The 24,013-nt window shown below is 38.8% G+C and overlaps 1 protein-coding gene across 9 annotated transcripts in view; it reads right to left on the bottom strand.

The window, feature by feature from the left end:
• The window catches only part of Arhgef9 (Cdc42 guanine nucleotide exchange factor 9), a 307,395-nt gene that overhangs the window by 84,206 nt on the left and 199,176 nt on the right, over positions 1-24,013 (bottom strand). For all 9 annotated transcript variants that reach the window (XM_026778204.1, XM_005371537.3, XM_005371536.3 and 6 more), the window contains one exon: positions 12,178-12,357. In XM_026778204.1, the coding sequence (XP_026634005.1) occupies positions 12,178-12,303 (126 nt within the window). In that variant the 5' untranslated portion in view covers positions 12,304-12,357. The remainder of the gene's footprint in view (positions 1-12,177; positions 12,358-24,013) is intronic.

Below are 24,013 nucleotides of genomic sequence, written 5' to 3'. Positions count from 1 at the left end.
GAGCCAGTGGTCTTGGCCATATATACCCATTTCAGGAGTAGAAGTTACAGAAAAGCAGAGTATAGTTTGGATGAAAAAGAAAATCTCCTAGGCCCATCCTAAGCCATAAGCAATGGCAGGGAGCCATCAGTAGACTAACGGTAACCTAACTGGTAGTTTGTCTTAGATAATCCATGGGAACAAATTTAAGGTTACATTCTGATGTTGCTATATAAGAAGGGATTCATAGAGGAGTTTATGCTACATAAAGCAAAATTCTGACCATAGCATGGTGGTGCATGGTTCATAATCCCAGCAGTGGGAAAATGAAACAGGAGGATCATAAAATTAAGATCAGCCTGAATTACATAATTAAAATCAAAGCACATGCCTGGAGAAAGAGACGGAAAGAGGAGGAGAAGGAAGGAAGGAAGGAAAAGAAAGAGAAAGAGAAAAAAGAAAATTTAATCTCCATGCATCGTTAGATGGTCAAATATAGCTTAATGGGTAATATAATGTCATATAAACACCAATGAATAATCAAAAGTGCTGAACTGGAAACTGGTTCAACATTATAATTCTAATTATCTACAGGATCCTTGATGGATCACATCCTATATTTAAGCCTGCATTCCCTTGCCTTGGATCTGTAACTGAGATGGGAAAAGGAATGGTTAAACTTTTTCATAACGTAGTAAAGGTTAAGTAATAGCCAGTGACAAGGGACAAGGGATGGAACGGTCATGGCAGTAGAGGGAAAGGGGCATGAATATGAAATGCCTAGGTCCCCTGAACGTCTTCAGCAGCTTTCAAACCAAGGACTCCAGGTTCTGAGTACTACACATAGGTGTCTCCACGTATGGCCATATGTTCCTCTCTTTGACAATGGAAGGAGGGCTATAGATGCATTTTCTTTCCATTAGGCTTTGTATATGATAATTTATGGTGTCAGAAAAATACTGTCACCCCATTGTTGTGTAACTCTATTTAAACAATTTATATAAATATGTGTATATGCAAATGTTTTAGGAAGCTTTTACAGCAGTAGCTTTCCATATGGCTTTTTTTTTTTTTTTTTTTTTTTTTTTTGTTTTTCGAGACAGGGTTTCTCTGTGGCTTTGGAGCCTGTCCTGGAACTAGCTCTGTAGACCAGGCTGGTCTCGAACTCACAGAGATCCGCCTGCCTCTGCCTCCCGAGTGCTGGGATTAAAGGCATGCGCCACCATTGCCCGGCGTCCATATGGCTTTTTAAAAAGTTTAGTGTTAATTTTTCCTCCCCATACTAAGTCCTCTATCCTTCTGTCGCAGCCCATATCACATATAATATTTCTTGCTTCGTTCATCATTCCCCCTTTATATCACCTACGTCCTATCTCCTCACTATTGAAAGCTCACCCAATCAGTCCAGTGTTGGGTTCCTGAATAATATAGGTATTCCTATTTAAACACATGTGTCTGAAGATTCAAAGTTAGCACCTTCGTACGAGCAAGAGCACTCAGTGTTTGCCTTTCTGGGTCTAGGCTACCTCACTCACAATACTTCTAGCACCATCCATTTACCCGTAAATCTCATTTTCTTCACAGCTAAAAAGCATTCCATTGTGTAAATGTAAGACTTCTAGGCTGTTTCCATTCCCTGGCCATTGTGAATAGAGCGGCAATAAACATGAATAATCAGGTGACTCTGTAGTAGGATATAAAATCCTTTGGGTTATGCCCAAGAGCGGTATAGCTGGAGCATGTGGCAGATCTATTTTCAGTGTTTTGAAGAAGATCCACACTGATTTCCATAGTGGTTGTACCAGTTTACACTCCCACCATCAGTGAATAAGTGTTTCCTTTCTCCATGTTTATGCCAGAATCTGTTGTCGTTTTGTTCCTGTTGAACTTAGCCATTCTGATTGGGCTACGATGAAATCTCAGAGTAGTTTTAATTTGAATTTCCTTGATACTTAAGGTCATTGAACATTAGACACAAAATATTTATGAATCATTTGCATTTCTCCTTTTGAGAACTATCTGTTTAACTCCAAGACTCAATTTTTAATAGTATTGTTTTCTTGGTGTTTATGGTTCCTTTTTTCTCTAAGTTCTTTGTACAGTCTAGATGATAACCCTCTGTCAGATGCGTAGGGAACTGCCCAAAGTGACTCCATTTTACCCTAGCTTTAGCTAATGTCAGCTTATGCTTCATTCAACTGCTTCCCAGACCCTGCTATCCACATCCTGATAAGCAGAGCCTTCTAATGTACCTGAAGTTTGGAGAGATCCATGTTTTACAAAATGAAACAAATTACTTAATCAACTCAAGCTTTTGAAACCTTTGTTTTTTGGCCTACCTCTGGTGTGATGTAATTGTTTGGGGATTTAGGAACCTTATCCTGTTTACTTTGGGGTCCAGAATCTTTTCCTGGTGTGAGTTTGCTCTAGAGCACTGACAAATAAAGGACTTTTAATCTGACCTCACTGAGTGACACTTTGTTTTGTCTCTGGTGTGGAAAACACATAGCTGGTAAAGATTTTTTTTCTCAGTTCTGTAGACTGTCTCTTTACTTGCGTGACGGTGTCTGTTTTAGTTAGGGTTTCTATTGCTAAGACATAACACCATGATCAAAAAGCAACTTGGGGAGGAAAGGGTTTATTTGGCTTATACATCCACAGCACTATTCATTATTGAAGGAAGCCAGGACAGGAACTCAAACAGGACAGCATCCAGGAGGCAGAAGCTGATGCAGAGGCCATGGGGGGCGGGGGTGGTGCTGCTCACTGTCTTGCTCCCCCTAGCTTGCTCAGCCTACTTTCTTATAGAACCTAGAACCACACCAGTCCAGGGGTAGCACCATCCACAATGGGCTGGGCCCTCCCTGGGCTGGGCCCTCCCCCATCAATCACTAATTAAGAAAATGCCTTACAGCTGTATCTTATAAGGGAATTTTCTCAGTTAAGGTTCCCTCATTTTAGATAGCTCTAGGTTGTGTGTCAAGTTGACAGCAGACTAGGCAGCAGTGTGTCCTTCACTATACAGAAGCTCTTTTGTTTCATGCGACTCTATTAGTGAATTGTTAGTCTTAATGCCTGTGCTGTTGAGTCCTCTTCAGAAAGTCCTTTCTAATGCCTGTAAGGTGAAGGCTATAACCTATGTGTTTTCTTCTCGTACAGATGCAGGCTACTGGGTCTCATGTTGAGGACTTTAATCCATTTGGAGTGGAGTTTTGTGAAGGGTGAGAGACAAGGATTTAGTTTCATTCTTTTCTATGTAGTAATCCAGTTTAATAAGCACCATTTGTTGAACATGCTGCCTTACCTGCAATGTGTGTGTGTGTGTGTGTGTGTGTGTGTGTGTGTGTGTGTGTGTGTATGTGTGTGTGTGTGTTTTGGCCCCTTTGTAAACAGAAAAAAAAATCAAGTGACTATAGGAATGCAGGCTGATTCGTGCATCTTCAATTATATTCCATTGGTCACTGTGTCTATTTTATGCCAATACCATGTGTTTTTGTTATTATGGTTCTGTAGTTACAATTTAAAATCAGAGAAGGCTATACCTCTAGCAGTGTTTTTACTGTTCAAAATTGTTTTTGCTATCCTTCATTTTTTGTGTGTTTCCATATAAATTTTAAGATTTTTTTCAATTTTTGTGAAGAATTATATTGGAATTTTGAAGAGGATTCCATTGAAGTTGTAGATTGCTTTTGATAGGATGGGCATTTCCACACTATTGACTCTATGGGTCTGTGAACAAGGAAGGTCTTTCTATTTTTTGGCATCTCCTTCAGTTTCTTTCTTTAAAGGTTTTTTTTTCACTTCCTTTTTAGAATTACCCCTCCAATTTTTGAGGCTATTGTGAATGGAATTATTATCTCCCTGATTTCATTCTTGATATATTGTAAATAGAAAGGCCGTTAATTTTTGAGTTAATTTTGTATGCTGTTTCTTTGATGAATATGTTTAACAGTTGTAGTCTTCTGGTGGAATCCTCGTGTTCTTCTGTGTATAGTAGCATCTACACAGAAAGATATTTTGACTTCTTCCTTTTCTATTTGTATACTCTTTATCTCCTTCTTTTGTATTCTTGTTCTGAAATTCTAAGCACTATATCAAACAAGGGTGAAGAGAGTAGACAGCTGTCTTATTCCTGATTTTAGTGGAAATACTTTAACTTTTTTCTCTATCATGATATAGGTTGTGGGCTTGTTGAATATTGCCATTATTACAGTGAGATATGCTCCCTTTATCCCTAGATTCACCAGGACTTTCATTATTAAGGGATACTGGATTTTGTCAAAGGACTTTTTGGTGCCTAATAAGATGAGAATGTTATTTCTGTTCCCGAGTCTATGTGATAGATTACATTAATTGATTTATATATGTTGAACCATCCCCGAGTCTTTGAGATGAAGCCAACTTGATCATTATAGGCCACTGTCATTGCTTTTGGTTACCATCCAGAAATTGTTGAGGATACCACATACTTGATTCATAAAACATTGAAAGAAATAAAGCTAGTACTGACTCAAAGCCTCATCCCTACTGGCTAGCTCTTACAGTATTGGAAAGTTATATGCATGCTTCTGGGGCAGGCGGAATGAAATAATCCATCTTACCCAGCTGTAAACTCCGGCAGCTACATTTAAACCAGTCTGGCAAGATATGCCCGCTGAAGCAAGAGTGGCACAAATATTATGGTGATAATCAGTTACTTTCTGATTGGATTTAAGATCCACAAGACTAAACTCATAACTATTGTCATTAAAGGGGCCCAGAACCTGAGACTAGGTAGGATTTAAGCGCTAGGGGAAAATCTGGTACTATTATTCTGCTAAATGAGAAAACTAACTCCTTAAGATTTATAGTGATGCCCATATAGTAGTGCATCTCCTAATTCTTGTGTGTGTGTGTGTATGGTGACATATGTGCCTGTCAGTATCAGCATGTACTTTTGTATGCAAGCATGCATAGAGGCCAGAGGTAGACATTAGGTGTGTGTGTTTCCTCAAATGCTCCCATCGGTTTTTTTTCTGTTGTTGTTGTTTTGTTTTGTTTTTTGTTTTGTTTTGAGGATTATTTCTCAGTAAACCTGAAGGTCATTGACTCAGTTAGACCTAAAGGTCACTGACTAGGCTGACTAGCCAACGAGTTTCAGAGATCCACCTATTTCCCTGGACCCCTCGACTGGCCAAACCTGATAAGCCAGGATTTCAGACACATGGCACCATGCCTTGCTTTTTATATAGACTCTAGGGATTCAAACTTGGGTCCTTATGCTTGCTTGCACAGCAGGGGCGTTACTGAGTCATCTTGCCAGCCTCACGTAATCCTTTTATGTCCCAACTTCCAGGAAAGCAAGATACCAAAGAAATCTAGAACTGAAAACAGAACAGAACAAAGAACAAACAAGAAAAATGTATACAACTTTAAATATATATATACACATTTATTGGGTTTTCTTGAGGAGTGAGCTGGGGGCAGTACACATTCATGTGTATAGAGGACAGAGAACAAGCTGCCAAACTCAAGTTGTTTATCTCATTTCACCATGTGGGTTCAAATGATCAAACTTAGGTCATTCATTGCACACAGCAGTAAGCACCTTTTCCAGCTGAGTCACCTTGCTTGCCAACTATTTACTTTTTGAATCAACCCATGCCTTGTAACACAGACCTCACCACTCCTTACTAACAAGGTGTTTTGTGTCCTATATAAAAACTGCCCTAATGTATGCACTCCCCAGGCCATGGCCCAATGTCAGAACAAAGATTCTTTTTCTGCACAGCATCAAAGGAAAACAGACTGAATGACTTGAAATTGGTCCCTCACAGGGAAAACAAAAACCGACCACAGGTTACTTAGAAACACAATCGTGTGCCAGCAAAATTTTCTCAGCTCCCAGGGAAACAAGCCCAGGAAAGCAGGTAAAGATTTCTACAATAAGATATGGGCACTGATGTTCTCCATGATCTGATTCACCTAACCTGATCAATGGATGAGAAGGTACACTGACTATTGTGTTGCTCTTATAAATCCAAATTCTCACTTCAAAAAGAAATGAAACCAAGAACATATATATATACAAGAATAGAATTCTAAACAATGGGGGAGACAGATTTAACTGGAGAGAAGACATATATCTAATAACTCCTTACAGAAGCCAATGGCACGTAGTTTCTATTTTCATATACCTAGAATATCACAACTTAAAAAGCATTTTCACAAGACCCATTATACACAGTTTACAAGAAGGAAGCCTGAGCCTTGAAGATGCATAGGAAGATGATTAAGTTGTTCATCTAATGACAGAACTGAAGCAAGAATTTTGGTTTCTCAGATTCTTCATGCTTTTTTTTTTTTTATTTTAGCATGCTAACAAGTGTCTAGCTTGAACAGAACCACACAAAATACCCTTGATTATTCATCTTTGGACTTGAACGTTAACAAAAAAATGAGACATTCAGGTAGGAAATGGAGATTTCTCACTATGCTGGTCATCAGTTTAGCTTGATGATGTACAAAATTATCCATTTGATATGCCGTTTGAAGGAAGTCTTCTTTATTATACTTTCTTTTTATTATGTGCCACTTAACCTAGGTATGCATTTCTAAGATACTGAATCTCAGCTTTTAGTGAGTCTCAATAAACTGGACAACTATTCTGCAATATACACATACACATACATACATATATATGTATCATCCCAGGAAACTGTCCATTCACAAGCCTACTTTAAAGGTACTAAAGTACTATGTCTATGTGCTACCTAGACCTAAACTAGACTCTAGATAGTGCTTCAAAGACAAGCAAAAAAATAAATGCCAATCATCCATCATCACTTATCATACCAGTAGCAATTCCTAAGCCAGACAGTATTGGCTTTCATAATACCATTCTACCATCAACTAAAACCAGTACAAAAAAACAGACATAATTAATTCTAATTTTTGAGTTCTACTAGAAAAGAACCTTTGTAATTCATCATGGGATTCCTCAACAATAGCACAATGGTACTATAAATTTAAACACAATCATAAATATTCATGAGAATTAAAAGGTCTACCTTGGAGTTAGTAAAACTATCAATCATTAAATAGCTTAACATCATTTCTTTAACTAACAACAGCATTGTAGCTGACATCTACGTTTCCATGGTATTCCCCAAGTGTCCCTAGCAGTGATGCTGAACCCATTCGACTCTACTTAAAACAACAAAAGAAAGAGATCACAAAGGCAATAAAATGTTAGTGTTGAGTACAATTTGAAGCAGACATGGGATACTACTTTAAATACTCAAGGGATAAACACTGATATTGTAGAAAACACTAGAGTTCTGTTATAGTTTATGCTCTGTCATTAACATTGCAGATCTGTATACTATTCACTCTAAGCTTGTACTTTTGTTATTGGGAAAGTAGAAATTAGTCACATGTTACTAATATGAATTGAGGTATATTCTACATATATAATATATTTTAAAACGCAAATAATAAAGCATTATTAATTTTATAGTGCTATTATTGAATATTCTATAATATTTTGAATATACTGGAATATATGACATTTAATTTCACCTGTAACTTTTTACTTTTTCTTGTGACTACTTTTCAACTACATCTATGTATTTTATTACATTATCTTTTCTAGTAGAAACATAATAAACAACATTTTTACACACCAACTCCAACATAAAAGCATCTAGAGCGATGACTCTCAACATTCCTAATGCTGTGACCCTCTAATACAGTTCCTCATGTTGTGATGACCCCAACCATAAAATTATTTTCACTGCTACTTCATAACTGTACTTTTGTTACTGTTATGAATCGTGATGTAAATACCCGATATTCAACCTCCAAAGGGGTCAAAACCCACAGGTTTAGAACCGCTGATATAGGTGTTCTTTAAAAAAAATTATAATTTTCTTATCTTTAAAGAGTTTTATTAAGCTAGCTTGCATTTGAGTGGATCACTCCCTTCTTTTTAAAGTTGTTTCTTTTATTTAGCATATAAAGGAACAGGTATCATTATAGTATTTTCATACATACCTTGTTCTCACAGTCACTTCTCTTCTAAGCCTCTCTTCTACTCTCTGCCTCAATATATACTCTTCTACTTCCATGTCTCATGTATTCTACTACCTTGATTTTCTTTTCAAAGTCCCCTTCAGAGCTCTTCTTCCTCTTTCATGGTCCCTTTTCTAGTTTCAGGAACTATACACACTCCCATTTATCTGAGTGTGGTTTATTTCACTTAACATAATGCTTCCTAGTTCTATCCATTTTCCTGCAAATTTCATTCTTATTTACAGTGAAATAAAATCTCATTCTGCAAATTCTTTCTTCCCATTTTCTTTATGGCTTCTGCTGTTGATAGACACTAAGGCTGGTTCTGTATTTTTAGCTCTTATGAATTGTGCAGCACACAACAGTGATGTGGATGTGCACAGATCTTTGCGGTAGAAATGAGAGTGCTTTTGGAATCATGGCAGCTAATCTTCCACTATGAAAATATACTTTCAGGGGTGTACATGAGGATGTCTTCAAAAAAGTTCATGTGAGAAGAGGACATCCCCTCCCCTGGAATGTAAGCAGCACCATGATATAGGCTAGGCTCTTGGACTGAATACAAAAGAGAAAGTTAAGTTAGCATCAGCATTAACCTTTCTCTGCTTCCTGACTGGTGACAGTAGCTGTCTCAAGCTTCTGTTGCCATGCTGCCATAATTTTTAACTAAAACAGACCTAGAGTCACCAGGGAAGAGGGGATCTCAACTGAAGAATTTCCTAGATCAGAATGGGATGTAGTCTTGTCTGTGAGGTATTTTATTAATCGCTAATTGATGTGGTGGGGGGACTGGCTCGCTGTGGGTGATGTCATCACTAGACAATCGGGCCTGAGCTACATAAGACGACAAACTGAGCAAGCCAGTAAGAAGCATTCTTTCATGATCTCTGCTTCAGTTCTTGCCTCCAAGTTCCTGCCATGAGCTTTTGTCCAGGTTTTTCTCAATGATGGCCTAACACTTATAAGATAAAATATCCTCCTTGATGTATTTTGGTCTGGTGTTTCTCGCAACAACAGAATGCAAATGAAAACATATGCCTTCCTTGTCATGATGGATTATATTCCCTCAAACTATAAGCCTAAACAAACCAACTCTTGTTGCTTCTTGTCGGTTATTTGATCACAGCTATAAAAACACAGGTACATATCCAGGATTAGATAGCAGTTCTATGTTTCATTTTCAAGAAACATTAATACTCATCTCCATAGGGACAACACAAGGTCACACTACCAATCAGCATAAAGTTTTTCTTCCTCACATTCTTACCAGCATTTGTTGGGTTTTTGTTGTTGTTGTTGTTTCTAGTGGTGGTAATGGTGGTGGTGGTGGTAGTGGTGGTATGTGATGTTAGTCATTCTGATTGTGGTGAGATTATATTTTAAAGTAGTCTTATTAATGACTTACATTTTCCTGATGGTTGAAAATGTTGAACATTTGGAAAAATTATTTATTGATCATTTATTTCATGTCTTCTTTGGAAAACTGTCTATTCAGATGATTATATAATAAATGAGGGGGTGGCATTTCATTTAAAGTCTGGGTTTTATTAATCTGTTCCTTTGTGATTCTATACAAAATGGCTACTGGGGATATGTGCCTGAAATCCCACTCATTTTAGCTGTGGTCTTAAAACCATCAGTGCATGTTCATGGTTATTCTCTAAACATTGACCCTGACACTAACTTCCCCAAGCCACCCTGATGTGTTCAATGTTCCTTCTCATCCTATGGTCTGTCTCCCTGAAAACAAAACATATTAACATTTCAGTGTGGTTTAATCATTCTTTTAAAACAGAGAGGGTGGTCAGCAGAAGAAGCACAAGCTCTGTGTGCATAGCGATCCACATTCATTCCTAAGTCTTGTGGTTATTGATGGCTTCATTTCAAATACCCTAGGGATTGACTCATCAACCAGTAAAGCTGGACTGGGACACAGATAACATTTCAAGGTGTTAACAAAATAAGCCATATAAGTGGAGAATGAAGAATTAGATATTTCATTCGAAAACACTCGGCATAGGAGCTAAGAGGTGATTTTTATCTATTTCCCTACTTCAGGGTGCTGCCCAACACCTAAATCTTATCAATCAGTTCACTGTGCTTTATAAGTTGATAGCCCCTGCAGGATAGGTTTTTCTTTCAACTAATATGTCCAGTATTGATATAGGGTAAAAATGATCACAGCTATACTTATGATGAAAACTAAAATGCAAATAGTCATTTTTCAAGTACTTTATACTTGTCAAACTGTGCTAAATCTTTATTAGCATGTGTTAGTTCATTAAATTCTTTGAGAAAGTCTGTTGTGGTCCCTATGTTTCAGTGAAAACCTTGCCAAAAAATAAATAAAAAGTAGAAAACATATTGGTAGGAACTAGTAAAGTTGCAATTCAAGTTAACTTCAGCACTTTGCTCCTTCCTTTCAAAATACATGCCATAAGGCCAACCTTTAGGCAATTTGAGCTCCAAAAGCCCAAGCCCCTCTAATTTTTTGTTTGAGACCCAGAATACTTAAACCTTATCTTAGAGGAAATACCAACAATACAGATGGTGATATAGCTTGCCATGTGAGGCCCTGGGTTCCTCAGTACTAAAAAAAAAAATTAAAGACCGTCTATTATATGAAGTGAAGTAAAACATAACCCTGGCAATGCTGAAGCATGCATGGGCAGCCCATTTATACTGGGTTTTGAGATCTGAGTTGATGAGGATGACTGACCAGGTCTCTTCCTCAAGGAACAGGTTCCACCAAGACACGAACTCTGATTGCTGGACTCAGAGTCCAGTGTGTTAATCATTAAACCACAGGAGCTGGTGTAGGAGAGATGGCTCAGCCATTAAAGGCTAGACTTCCATTATATGCATGTACAAAATTATCAAAAAAATTTTTTAAAAATATAAAAGAGGGCCGGGCGGTGGTGGCACATGCCTTTAATCCCAGCACCCGGGAGGCAGAGGCAGGCGGATCTCTGTGAGTTCGAGGCCAGCCTGGTCTACAAGAGCTACTTCCAGGACAGGCACCAAAGCTACAGAGAAACTCTGTCTCGAAAAAAAAAAACAAAAAAATATAAAAGAGGAACACGGCATTCTAGAAGGAACTAACAGAAAGATAAAGGTTATAGAAAGGGTGGCCATAACACACCCTCATAACTCTTTGCTATCTGTCTTCCCATAAAGAATTTTTTATTGTTTCTTTTCCGTTGTAATATCCCCTGGCCAAAAAAAAAAAAAAAAAAGACTGTCAAGACCACTTTGCAGATGGGAGAATCTGGCCCTTCCAATACTCAAAGAACAAATTCAAACTAACAACCTCAAGGGAAGCCAAGATCTAGAACACATGGTCAGTTATAATCACTAATAGCAACCTGTTAAAAAGTGACCTAGTGGAAACAGAGACCTTACAGAACAACGGTCTTAATTTTATGGTAAAACATCAAACAGTCCATAGCCTTCCAAGCCTTTACAGGTTTCCTGTTTCCATACATAGCATGTCTTAGATCCCAGCCATTTGACTTTGCTATAAGAAGTGAGACCTGAGATTAGTAAGCTTCAGCCCCTTGAGAACAGGGAGTACACACTCTGACATTAACAGCTGAAGACTGTACCAGTCCATAATGGTGTTCATACTTCTTCCAAGGAGAGAAACAAAGAAAAAAGGAAAGAAGAATAGTTGATGTAAGGAGAAGGAGAAGAGAATAAGCAAAAACGAAGAGTGGAAGAGATAAGAAGGATCTAGAAGAAGAAAGGATCAAGAGGGGGATATAGGAAAAAAAGTAGGTGGAGGAAAAGAAAAAGAAAGGTGAAAAATCACAGCTACACAGAGGTTTGGGGGAAAAGACTTCAAAACTATCCAAGCCAAATCTAGAAAGATAAATTCAAACAAAGGAAGTGACTTAGGAAAAGGTGAGCAGTAGAGAATGAACCAAAATAAACAAGAGATAGAAGAGAGGTCAAAAGATTAGAAAGGCAGAGATTTAAGAAAAAGGTAGGAGTGAAGCAAAAGAAGGAGATGAAGAGACAGAGATGGAGAAAGAGAAAAAGAAATGAAAAGACAAGGAGAAAAAAAGGAATAGAGCAAGAGTGTGGGTCGGGAAAGCTGGGTTAGGCAGCCAATGAGAGAAGAGCAGAGTGAAGGTTGACACTCACCCTCACAAAGCTGGCCGGAAACCATCCCTCCTCATCGTCGATCTGGCCCCACCACCAATCCTTGTTGGAAGCATCCAAGACTTTGATGACGTCGCCAGCTTTAAATGCCAACTCCCGGTTGGCCATGGTGACGTGATCCCATACTGCCTCAGCACTAACGATGGAATCTCCAGTGATCAGCTTAGGAGACAAAATGAGAATGTGTTCAGTCCATACATCTGACTAGTCTACTTGAGCATTCCCTCACCCCAAATGCTCTACTTAAAATGGAAATGCTTACACGTTCCGGTGGCGAGATGTGGCGGTAAGGGGAAATGACACCAACATGCAAGCTATATTGGACTACAAGACAAACAATGGTGTCATTTCTCGATTAGCCAGTGCATGGAATAATCCAGCATGTGAATGTGGACAAAGCATCATGCTTTCATCTATTTTCATGAACTCTTCTTCCCAACATGAATACAAACAAACAAACAAACAAAGCTCTATCCATCATATCTTCTTGGTGCTTTAAAGCAGCCCTGGATCTTTAAAGGAGAAAGGCTAGCATCAATGACTAAAATAAAGTGTAGTCATATTTGTTTTCAATTCTTCGTGTTCATTTCCCTTTTTCCTCCTCCTTGAAACTGACCAATTGAGAGTTGGTAGCATACTATTTAACTCAACCATATGCCTTCCCATGTGGTAAGAGAGTATAGCATTCTTCAAACACAACCGACCCCAGTCCTACAGTTCCTATCTAACCCATGCTCGATTCCATTTAGATAGATCATGGGTATGAAAGGGTATGGCTTCCTTTGCTGTGCTGTGCACGATGAACTCAATTCTGGCTTAGATGCATAAACAAATTTGTTCAGCGGACCTGTGGTTTAGCTAGGGAGTCCGTGTTGGCTTCATCTGACAGATTAAAAAGAAACTGATAATGGAGAACTGAAACTAAAGATCACTCAGTGAGGTAGAGGGTCTGCGCAGTCCTTGATCTTAACCTGGGTGACTGAATTTCATAGAAATCAGGACTGGGCTCCACACACCGGAGAGCAAACATCTATCCATTACCACATGCACATGAACAAAACACAAATAGTCATGACACTCATTTAAGCTCGTAGATAAGGATGGAGTGGGAGTTAGGCCACCTCTCCTTGGCTACTGACCACGGTTTCATGTTTACTTTCCCCTGAACTATTCCACCTTGTACCTATTGGTCTCCCCAGCATTTGTAGAGGCACAATTTGGAATTAGAGAACATATGGCCTTCCTGGCAAAAAGACTCAAACACTCTCTCTCCATACTCAATTACAGAACATGCCAATTTATAAATAAGTTTTTCCCTGAGCCTTGAAGAAGAAACGTCTGCCTGAGGAAATCATAGTTCCATAATACCAAAGATAAAACATTTCAAAGACAGCAGAACTGTCATCTGAAGAATATTTAGCCTCTCCAACAGACCGATCATATACTACATTGTCCAGAGAATGAATGCTACAGTCCAATCAGAAAATGAATATGCAGAACACTGTACACATATGAACACATACATATAATATACACTGCTTTTATGACTTGGTATACTAATCTCCTAGGCCATGTCTAAGACATACTTCTTTGCTCAGGAGTCTAACCTCTATGCTCTCCACAGAAATCTAGGCACAGGAAAATCTCAGTATGGAAATATCTAACAGGACCTTTTCGAATGTATTTTCAATAACTTGTGCTTCACTGTTCACAAACGGTTTCCTCACCCAGCATAATGCACAGTCTGTACTAAATAAGCTGCTTTTCACTATTGGCCATATTTAAAAAACGAGAAGACTGAGGTTCAGTGAAATAAACTTGTCTTTCAGCCAGTAACAATGAATAAATTACCCAAACAGGTCTTTAGGCCTCAGAAGCATCAAACCATACTACTAATATGGGCTCACTTATACTAAACTTACAAGAATGTCAACATAAAAACAGATGGCCTTAAGGAACTCTGAGGAAGGAGATCTTTTTTTTAAAAAAAAAAAACTTTAAAAAGAAGCTTTTATTTTGTAGCATGTGCATTACAGGAAACAAAACACAAGAAGCCAATCTTAATCTCCTCTTTAACAAGATTCATTTTTATGTTGATCTTGTTTTCTTCCAAAGAATAATAATCAATTTCTGCTAGTTCTGGTCTCAGTGAAGAAAGAGAATTGCTAGTTACTGGTTTTTATAGTTTGAATGTGGGATACCCCACACAGGTTCATGTGTTTTAGAACTTTATCTCAGTTGGCGGTGCTGTTCTAAGGAATTTATAGAATCTTTGGGACATCAGACCTAGATGAAGGTTACAGGTCACTTGAGGCAGACCTTGAAAATTAAACACACTTCTAATGAAAACCCAAGCTCTCCATGTATTGATCTGCCAAGATAAGAACAAACTGCTATATGCTCCTGCTGCTATAGAAAGAGACAACCCAGCATCCATGCCTTCTTTGCCAAGATAGACTATATCCTTAAAAACCATGCACCAAAATAAATTTCTCCCTTACTTTGTTTCTGTCAAGTATTACATCAAAGTGATGTGAAAAGTAGTCTCAGTAAAATAAATATTTATAGATAAGGACTAAAGATGGGTCCAAACTGAGTGTTGCTAAATTAGCACAATAAACCCAGATAGACCAAATCTAGAGGACCATGAGTGTTTATGGTTTGAACTATATTCCCAGATTCTGATCAAGTGTCTACAGTTTGTTAGCTTTGAATATCAGCCCTCTGTTCAGGACACCATCTATAAAAACAAAATTCAAATGCAGATAGAGCCTTTCCCTGGAGAATCTACTTTGAACTTATAAGCTATGCTATGTGGGTCTACACTCCTACTTGCCGCATGAGTTATAAAACCTTGAGCCAAGAGCTGGCTGTTGTGTATGCAGAGGTATGATGAATATAATGAATTCAGAGGGTCTTCAAGCTATAAGAAGCTTCTAAGCACGTTTACCATAAATACCTGTCAGAGTAAAAGAATGTTCTTCTCCCATATTCTGGGTTTTTTAATAAAAGTAAATTAAATTTGAGCTAAAAACTGGTCATATGTATTCATTTTCTGTACAGAATTAAATTTTAATTTGCTACAAGGTTTTCATACATTTACGTACCCCACACATTCATTTTTCATCCAGCATGCATTCAATGACCTGCTGTGTGCACAGATCTGCTCACTGCGGTTATTCATACTTAAAGATCAAAAAGCCTTTCAAACAACATGAAAATCTACCTTTGATTCTGAACTTTGTTACTTTAGAAAATAGTAGTGATGATATAAGGTGAAAAATGGAAAAGTCAAAGGAACAAAACAAAGTGGAGCTGTCAGCATGCAATAGAAATACAGAGGAGTACAATTTTACAAAAGCCAAATGCAAGAGACTCCAACTATGCAACATTGGACTTCAGTTTCTTCATCTATGAAACAGGATAAAGTCTGCTTCAAAAGGCAAGATTACAGAAAGGGTGGATTAACATGACAAATATACAATGCCTAGAAAGACTTGGACTTAATAGCCTGTAAGACTTCATGGGTAGGAGGCATTCTGCATAGCTCCTGAGATCCACAAAAGGTTTTATGTAGCACTGAAGTATGATTTAAAAGATAAATGAATGACATATGCTGAGGGAAATAGCGGGATACTTGAGGCTGAAGAAGGAGGTTAAGTCATCTGGAGTTATATGTGAAAAGGCTTGGATTTAGTTTGAAGGAAATGAGGTCAAAGTTGATGGAGGAGATGATAACAGTCCTAAGTGTGGCTATTAAAATATAAGCAATATTAGGAAACAATGAAGACTTTCAAGGAAAAGAGTTGATGACCAATACACTTTTGAATGTGTTAAACATGGAGGGGAGTTAATTGAATACATAAATATGTTGGGATTTCAAGAGAAGTCAGAGGAAGAGAGAGATGGAAAGTTCTTGGAGAAATTGTAGAAACCAAGAAATTCTGTCTCAGAGGACAGAATTATGAGAAAAAGCCATAAACCTTAAAAGTTAATAACAAAGGGAGATGGGGACTAGAAAAATAGCCAAAGAAACAAATTGAAATAAAGCTGGCAGCAGATGATTGTAAATAAAGCCAAGAAAAGTCATTTGGGAGTGACTCTACCAGGAATTCCATTCTCTATTTTTCCTCATCTTTCTGCCTCACTTCCCACCAACAGTCCTGATTGCCAATTGCCTCCACACTTCATCCTGAAATCCCAATATAAAGCAAGGAGATGGTACTTAACTACTCTAGCATGGAAACAAATATTTCTAGGCCATGGAATAGCACTCCTGTGATAGCTAACAAATTAACTTCCAATTCCCAAGGCATGCTGGATGCAGCACCAACTACATATTAGTTCTTCTTGAGATTTACCAATAAGTGGGGCACACAGTGCTTTCAATATGTACACTGAAGAGACTCTAGGATATGAGTAAAAGGATGAAGGCTTATTTTAATCCAGGAAGTCAGAACTCTCATCTAAGGACTGTCCTTTCATGGCCTGATGATTCATCCTCCCCAGAAATCCCTATGCAACCATGGAGCTTGGTTTCTCTGCCCCCACTGTTCCCTGTCTATCTACAGGGCTTTCATCAGAGGCTGGTAGATGTCTGAGGGTATTTATGGTCATGTAAAATGTATGCCCAATGGCAGGTTTGCAATGAAGAAGGATAAAGCACCCTAAGATCACAGTCCTCGTTCAGTTTTTACGAATTGTATCACTTGTTTTATTCTTTTTGTTCTTTCCCCTTTGTTGAACAATATAACCCCTCCAAAATAGATACTTAATTATTAACCTGACTGGCTAGCAGAATATTAAAGTTTAATATCAAGAAGGAGAATACATTTAAAAAGTGAACTACTGGGACTGGAGAGATGGCTCAGCAATTAAGAGCACTGGTTGCTCTTCCAGAAAACCTGGGTTTGATTCCCAGCCCACATGGAGGTCCACAATCATCTGCAATGCCAGTTTCAGGGGTTCCAACGTTCTCTAATCAACTGCACAGGCACCAAGCGCACACATGGTATACATATCAACATGCAGGTAAAAGACCCACACATATAAAATAACGTTTTAAATTTAAACACAAGCCACTATGTGTTGTAAAGAATAGCAAATGTTCCAACTGTTGTTATGGTAACTGTGCAAGGTCTGCCTTCTAGAAATATACATAGGAGGAAAAGGAAGGCTATGGAGGAAGGCTGTTCCCTCCCTATGACGTTTTATTTGTCCTTTTCCCCTCAGATGGCCCGTTTTCTCAATGCCTAAGCATGAACAAAAGCTAAGTTCCACTTCCTGGTTTTCTCTAAGTTATATTTAAGACAAGCCAGGATTTTATGTTCTCTTAGAGTAGATAAGCTATCCTTTAAAAACAGTTTTGTAAATAGATGCTGGCTGTTTAGCCAAAAGTGTTAAAGAACAACCATCCCCGTTTTTTGACAAGTTATAACCCAGGCTGCTGCAACAACACCTAAGAAGCACCATAGTATATAAAAGGGGCTCCAAATGGCTACTGGAAAAATCTTGCCAGTAATCAATCTCCCTCCCTCCCTCCCTCCCTCCCTCCCTCCCTCTCTCTCTCTCTCTCTCTCTCCCTCTCTCTCTGTCTGTCTGTCTGTCTCTCTCTCTGTGTGTCTGCAGGTACACTTTATTTTACTCTTTTATTTGTGTCTGTGGTAGTGTATGCATATGTGCATATGTGTGGGGGCGTCTGCAGATGCCAGAAGAGGGTGCTGAATCACCTGGCACTGGAGTTACAGTATGAGCTCTTACCTGCTGAGCGATCACCCCTGACCGTGCACCTTACTGTGACATAGGGTCTCTCAGTGAACACGAAGCTCACAAATTTAGTTCAAATGGCTAGACAGCAAGTCTTGGGGACCTCCTGTCTCCACTGCCATAGGAATGAGATTACCAGTGTGTGGCACACAGCCTGACCTTTAGCACAGGTGCCTCATATATAACTCCGTCCCCCATATTTACACGATAAGCACTTTACCAACTGAGTCATCTACCAAGCCCTCTGTCTAAAATTTAATCAGTCAAATGGCACACTGAAATTAAATGTGATCCATCAATTCCCTCTCACTTTGGGCATCCTGTTGCGATAAATACTTTAGTTCTTCAAAGGATAAAGGACAAAGATTTCATTTTCTGCAGTTTATTTCTTTTTACCCTTTCCTTGGGCTTAATGGATGTCTTTTATGGACCATTGCTGAGGAAAATGAGAACCCATGCAGAGACTAGATGGCATTACATTAAAGCATAGGCTTCTGCCTGCATTTTCCCAGAACGGCTAGGAAAACTGAGGAATGGGTTTTGCATTTTAGCCTTTGGCTGCTCCATAAAAAAAAAATCAATAGATATTTTGATTTTTGTTCTCTGCTTAGGTGACCAGAGAAGTCATTCCTTATCATAACATTCGCTCCCATATGCCTCCAGTTTTATCCTTCCAAATGCCTGTTTTAATCTCCAATGAAACATAAAATTTGTCATATTCCTTTCCTAAGGAATCCTAAGTTTTCCTACTTTACAAAATTCCACTTTACTTACTTCTTTCTTCCGTATATCTCCCGGTCAGATCAAGCTTTCTTCACCTCCACTATCCCTTCTTAGATCTGGTCCTCATCACCTCAAGCTGCCTTCTAACTAACTAGTCTTCTACCTCCCACATTTTCCTCTTCAAGTTACTGTAAGGAGTAGCTTGATGTATTTTTCAATTTTCCTTACTGATATCACTCATGAAGATTTAATAACTCCCTATCATCAATCTCTAAAAACTTTGTGTAAGTTAGTCCCATCTCCGAATCCAATCCTTGTCTCTAACTGGGCAGGAACCTTCTTTTTTTCTTTTTCTTCATGTGATTCTTCGGATTAAGCCCAGGATCTTACATATACTAAGCAAGGTGCTCTACCACTGAACTACAATCCCACCCTGGATTGCCAAATTGGATTTTATAGCAAGGTACAAGCCTACATTTGTGCCTCTGATGTAGCCATTCTTTATAGCCAAGCTGCTTCTTCCTATGTGATTTGGGTCACCTGCTCTTTATTCCTCTCACTGATAACTCCAGCCAGGATCTGCTCCTCTCCCTCTGCCACTTTTACTAATTTCTACTGAGAATAAAATGTAAATAACAACTAGGAGAAGTTAAAATTGTAAAGCAGAGTATAATTCTACAAATAACATCACTTGTGTAGTGGCTATAGAACATCTACTTAATCTACAATAAACTGCATTGTTATTAATCTCTTTTTCAAACTTCTGTGACTAACATGAGCCCTAAAAACCAGACGATCTCTCCAGTGGATCAGTAAGGGAGTTAGCATTTCCATCAGGTTGTAAATCATAGTATGTGGACAAATAATCTATTCATACAATATGTAGCCAAGTGGCTTACAGGCTTGTTAAATTTAGTTAGAATCTGAATTTTTTTTGCAGTTTTACACTGGATTTTGTTACAGTTCAACAAATGTATCTTGCATAAGAGAAAGAGAAAGAGATGACAGGCAAGAAAAACCCACTTTTAATGGAGGGAACAATGACAACTGTTGCTTTTTACTTCTTTCTAGGACATTGAGACCTGCTTGCTTCCGTCTTCAATCTGCTTGTTGCTAGAGGCAAGCCAGAGGAGCTCAAAGAGTGCCAAGTCACTTAGGTAACCTAAAACGATCTTAAAATCCACAGTCGAATTCTAAGTTATTTTTTTGGGTTACTATGAATAGTTCTTGGGGTTTCAGTTTTCCCCAGTCTGTGATTTGAACTTCAGTCTTGGAGTTTCCTGGCTAAAAAGCCCATAGGCTTCCAGAAGGGTAGGAGGAGGGGGCTAGAACTGCATGAAGAATTTGTCCTCTGTACCCACCCACATGCATAGCTCTATAATCAACACCATAGCCAGAGGGTGGGTGGGCAAGGCAAAGAGAAGAAGTCATTTTTTTTCATCCATTTGACAGATGTCGTGTTAAAAATCTTGCTGGGAAAAGAGGATTGTAGGTGGGGGGAGGAAAGGAGGAAGAGCCAGGTTGGAACAGAAACTAATGGATCCAATGTCCAAATGTGACCATCTGGCTAAGGTGGCTAGAACAAGAACATCATTTATTCAACATAGTAATGCCTACATCTAGAGAACAGAGAGGAGAAACATATTTCAATCCACTTAAATCACCTTAAAGTCTACTTGGTATGATCTCCTAAGACAAAAGTTTAAGTTCCTGACCTTGGTATTCATTTCCAAAATGAGTGTGTCTGCTGCTCGAAGAGGAAACTGCATTTAAACAGTCCATCAGAAAGTAAAAAATGCTTTCCAGTGGCTCCTTGGTTTCCCTCTGCCTATAGACTCCGGAGAGAAAAAAGCAACTCCAACCTGGGTCAAACACCTAGTCCTTGTCAACAGTCTTCACGACCAGTAGACCATGTTTCTCCTGACACAGTCCCAGGTTTCTGGCAAGCATTCAGTGAATGGTAGACGACAGAGGGGTTGGGACATTTTAGTGCACAATGACTGGGTCAGGCCTCAGGCACTGAAACTGCTTGCTCTGACATCCCCTCAAATCTTGCTAAAGATTTAGAAGGATACATTATCAAAACCTAGACTTCAACTGAATACAAGAGAAGCAAAATCAAGCCTACTCTCAGGGCCCTAGAGAAATTGCACTAGGTCTATGCCTGCAAAAAAATGGTTGGGCTTAAATAAAAATACTTCAAATAGGTCAGTCAAGCTTATATAAGGCGTATGCCTGTCTGGACTAGGTAGAGGGTGTCAGGGTGGAGAACGTACAGGATCCAGGGACACTGATTACGGGACAGAGCATCTAATAAGGTTCTAGGGCTCAAAGTTGCTCTTTTTGACTTCGGGTGGGGCTCAAGAGCCTGAAAATCAGTGGGTCCACATACAAGTGATTATAATAGGAGACCCTTAAGAGCTGTTAGAACTAATTCAGCCCTCTATTTTACAGGTAAGAAAATCAAGGCTCCAACAAGAAAAGGTTCCTATGGTGTTAATTCAGTGAACAGCAGAGCTAACATTAGAAACTAAGTCTGAATCTTTTACAAGAATGGCTGGCATTTGTTTTTGTTCTATATACCTCTGTTGTCAAAAACTAGAGTTTCGTTTTTTAACTGTATGTTAATCATAGATATTTAATCATACATCAATGTGTTTTATTATTATAATTTTACCATTTACATGTGCCCCATACTATTATATTGTAAACCTTGAATATAACAATACAAATTATTTTAAAAAATGAATGGAAGGAGGAAGAAGAGACTTCAGGAAAACAGGGAGGAAGGAGATTTTTAAAAAGAGACAGAAAGCCCCAGGCAGTGGTGGCACAGGCCTTTAATCCTAGCATTCAGGAGGCAGAGGCAGGTGGATCTCTGTGAGTTCAAGGCCAGCCTGGTCTACAAGAGCTAGTTCCAGGGCGGTCAAGGTTACATAAAGAAACTCTGTCTCAAAAAGGAGAGAGAGAGAAAGATAAAATACATAAGACATGAATGCAAAAATGGGGCCATTGGAGTGCAGTGGGGAATCAGATGCTTGAGAAGAGAGGGAGTGGGAGAGCAAATAAATTATGAAAATGCATAATTTTTTGAAAAGTACATTTTCAAAAATTTAAAATAGACTATATTAAACCCAATAGCTAAATACTATTTGATACAGTATACACTCCATAAAATCTCCTAATCAATAAAAATGGCAAGATCAATAAGATTAAGCAACTAATATAGCAAGAATGTCTAGACCTGCACTCACTGGTACAGCCTTCCACCCTACACTGGTCACCTCTCAGCTGCTTTCCAGGGACCCTGATTTTTTTATCCTGACCTCTTTCCCTCTTCTTGGGACTCCTCAGATCATAGGTCCTTCCTTCCAGGAACCCTCTGGAAAACCATCTGAGCTTCCAAGTATAGCCCTCTCCACTCTGATGATTTTGACAGTTTTCCAGGGATCATGGTATCCTACCAGCTACTGCCCATCTATCTCATTGGAATTGGCCAGATCATAGACTGGCTGCTCTCAGCTGGAGACCCTTTAGTCTACCCAATAGCACAGAGACAGGGGTTACCTACCTGTTTTCCCTGACACAACCTCTTAGTTGTTTTCTGCTTACCAGAAATCATAACCTCCTCCTAGCTCCTCTCCCTCTCTTTAGGACTAGCCAGATCATAGATCTGACCCAACCAGAGGCTCTCTAGCTCTCTTACATGGCATAGAGACACAATAAGCTATTTGTGGTACTCAGCACAAGTACCACATTCCAGTCAACCCATGGCAGTAGGGATGGGATGGGGTGGGGGTACAACAGATCTATCCTCCAGGCCCAGGACAAAGGACACATCTTGTTCTACAACACAATCTAGTAAGTCTACCTGATCCTACACTGCCTACACCATTTTGAATTCTTACATTACTCTGAGTCTCATAAGGACTCCAGCCCAAACTAGTGAGCCTCTTCTGTACACTTCACAACTTCCAGGTTTGTGTCTAGTGGTACATCCTATGGACCAGCATAGCCTGTTGTGTCCACATGAGATCCACATTCAATGAAAGAAGCACATATGCCCAGGTCTCATTTGAAAAACAATATGAAAAATCAAGACAGTATGTTGTTCCCCCAAATTCACTAGCCCAATGAAAATGTTCTACAATGAGAATTACCTAGATGAACCACAGGACACAGAACTTAAAAAGACAGTCATAATATTGATCAAAGAATTCACGGAGTTTAAAGAAGACACAAATCAAAGGCTCAGTAAACCTAAAGAGAATGAATTCAAAGAGAATGCTTGATCAATACCCAAGGAAATACAAATATAAGTATAAATGAAATGGTAAAGACAATCCAGGACTGAAAACCAAATCCAACAAAGAGACAGAAATGTTGAAGAGAAACTGAAGTTGAAATTAAGGTGGAAATGAAAAACTCAATAACAAAATTGAAGACTCAGGGAAAAGTATTGCCAGTAGAATGGATCAAGTAAGGCATGAAATAGACCATAAAACAAAAAATATACAAAATTAAACACACACACACACACACACACACACACAGAGGGGGCAGGGAGGAAAGGAATGTTCAGGAAATGTGGGACACCATGAAAAGAAAAAAAATCTTTAAATTATAGGCACAGATGCAGAACAAGAATCCCAGGTCAATAGTAAGATTGTCTAGAGGAATTATCTATTTACATAAAATCACATTTAATACATGTACGTCTGTATATCCATATACATAAAAGTCCGTGTGTTTTCATTTGGGTGGCTAATGCGCCCAGCAAGATGCACAGACTATGTAACAGCAAACCCAACACCAAGCATAGGTAGCTCCCTTTTGACATGTTAGTAAAGGTTGTCCAAGACACTGCCAAAACATTCTAAGTTCTTGCTGTTGCCATTTGTTGTCTCACAGAGGTTGAAATAAGTCCCTATTGCTGAAGACATTCTGCACTTCAGACACAGGGCCCAGAGTTCCCTAGGCTGGAACTTACCCAAAAGCCTCCCTGAGGACTAGCTTTCATAGTACAGTAAGATGTCATGCAACCTACTAAAGGAGGGAAGCAGTCAGCAATCCTACCCAGCTATGATGCCTATGAACCACAATAACCATCAGAAAGATAGGGTAACCCTTAAGGGTGCAACAGTGTCACAAATATCAATAACCAACAACTACAAGAGGCGAATTATGCCTGGTACTGGAAAACATGGCCAACTACCTGGGGATAGTGAGGTCATGGATTTTGGAAGAGAATGTACAACTATCACGTTACTAAACCAACATAATTCCTTATTACATTCTAACTATTTATCCTTTTACTCACACGTAAGTA

This window comes from Microtus ochrogaster, unplaced genomic scaffold, assembly GCF_000317375.1.
Source record: "Microtus ochrogaster isolate Prairie Vole_2 unplaced genomic scaffold, MicOch1.0 UNK112, whole genome shotgun sequence".
In the NCBI taxonomy this organism is placed as follows: domain Eukaryota; kingdom Metazoa; phylum Chordata; class Mammalia; order Rodentia; family Cricetidae; genus Microtus; species Microtus ochrogaster.
This window is presented reverse-complemented; position numbering and strand designations above follow the sequence as displayed.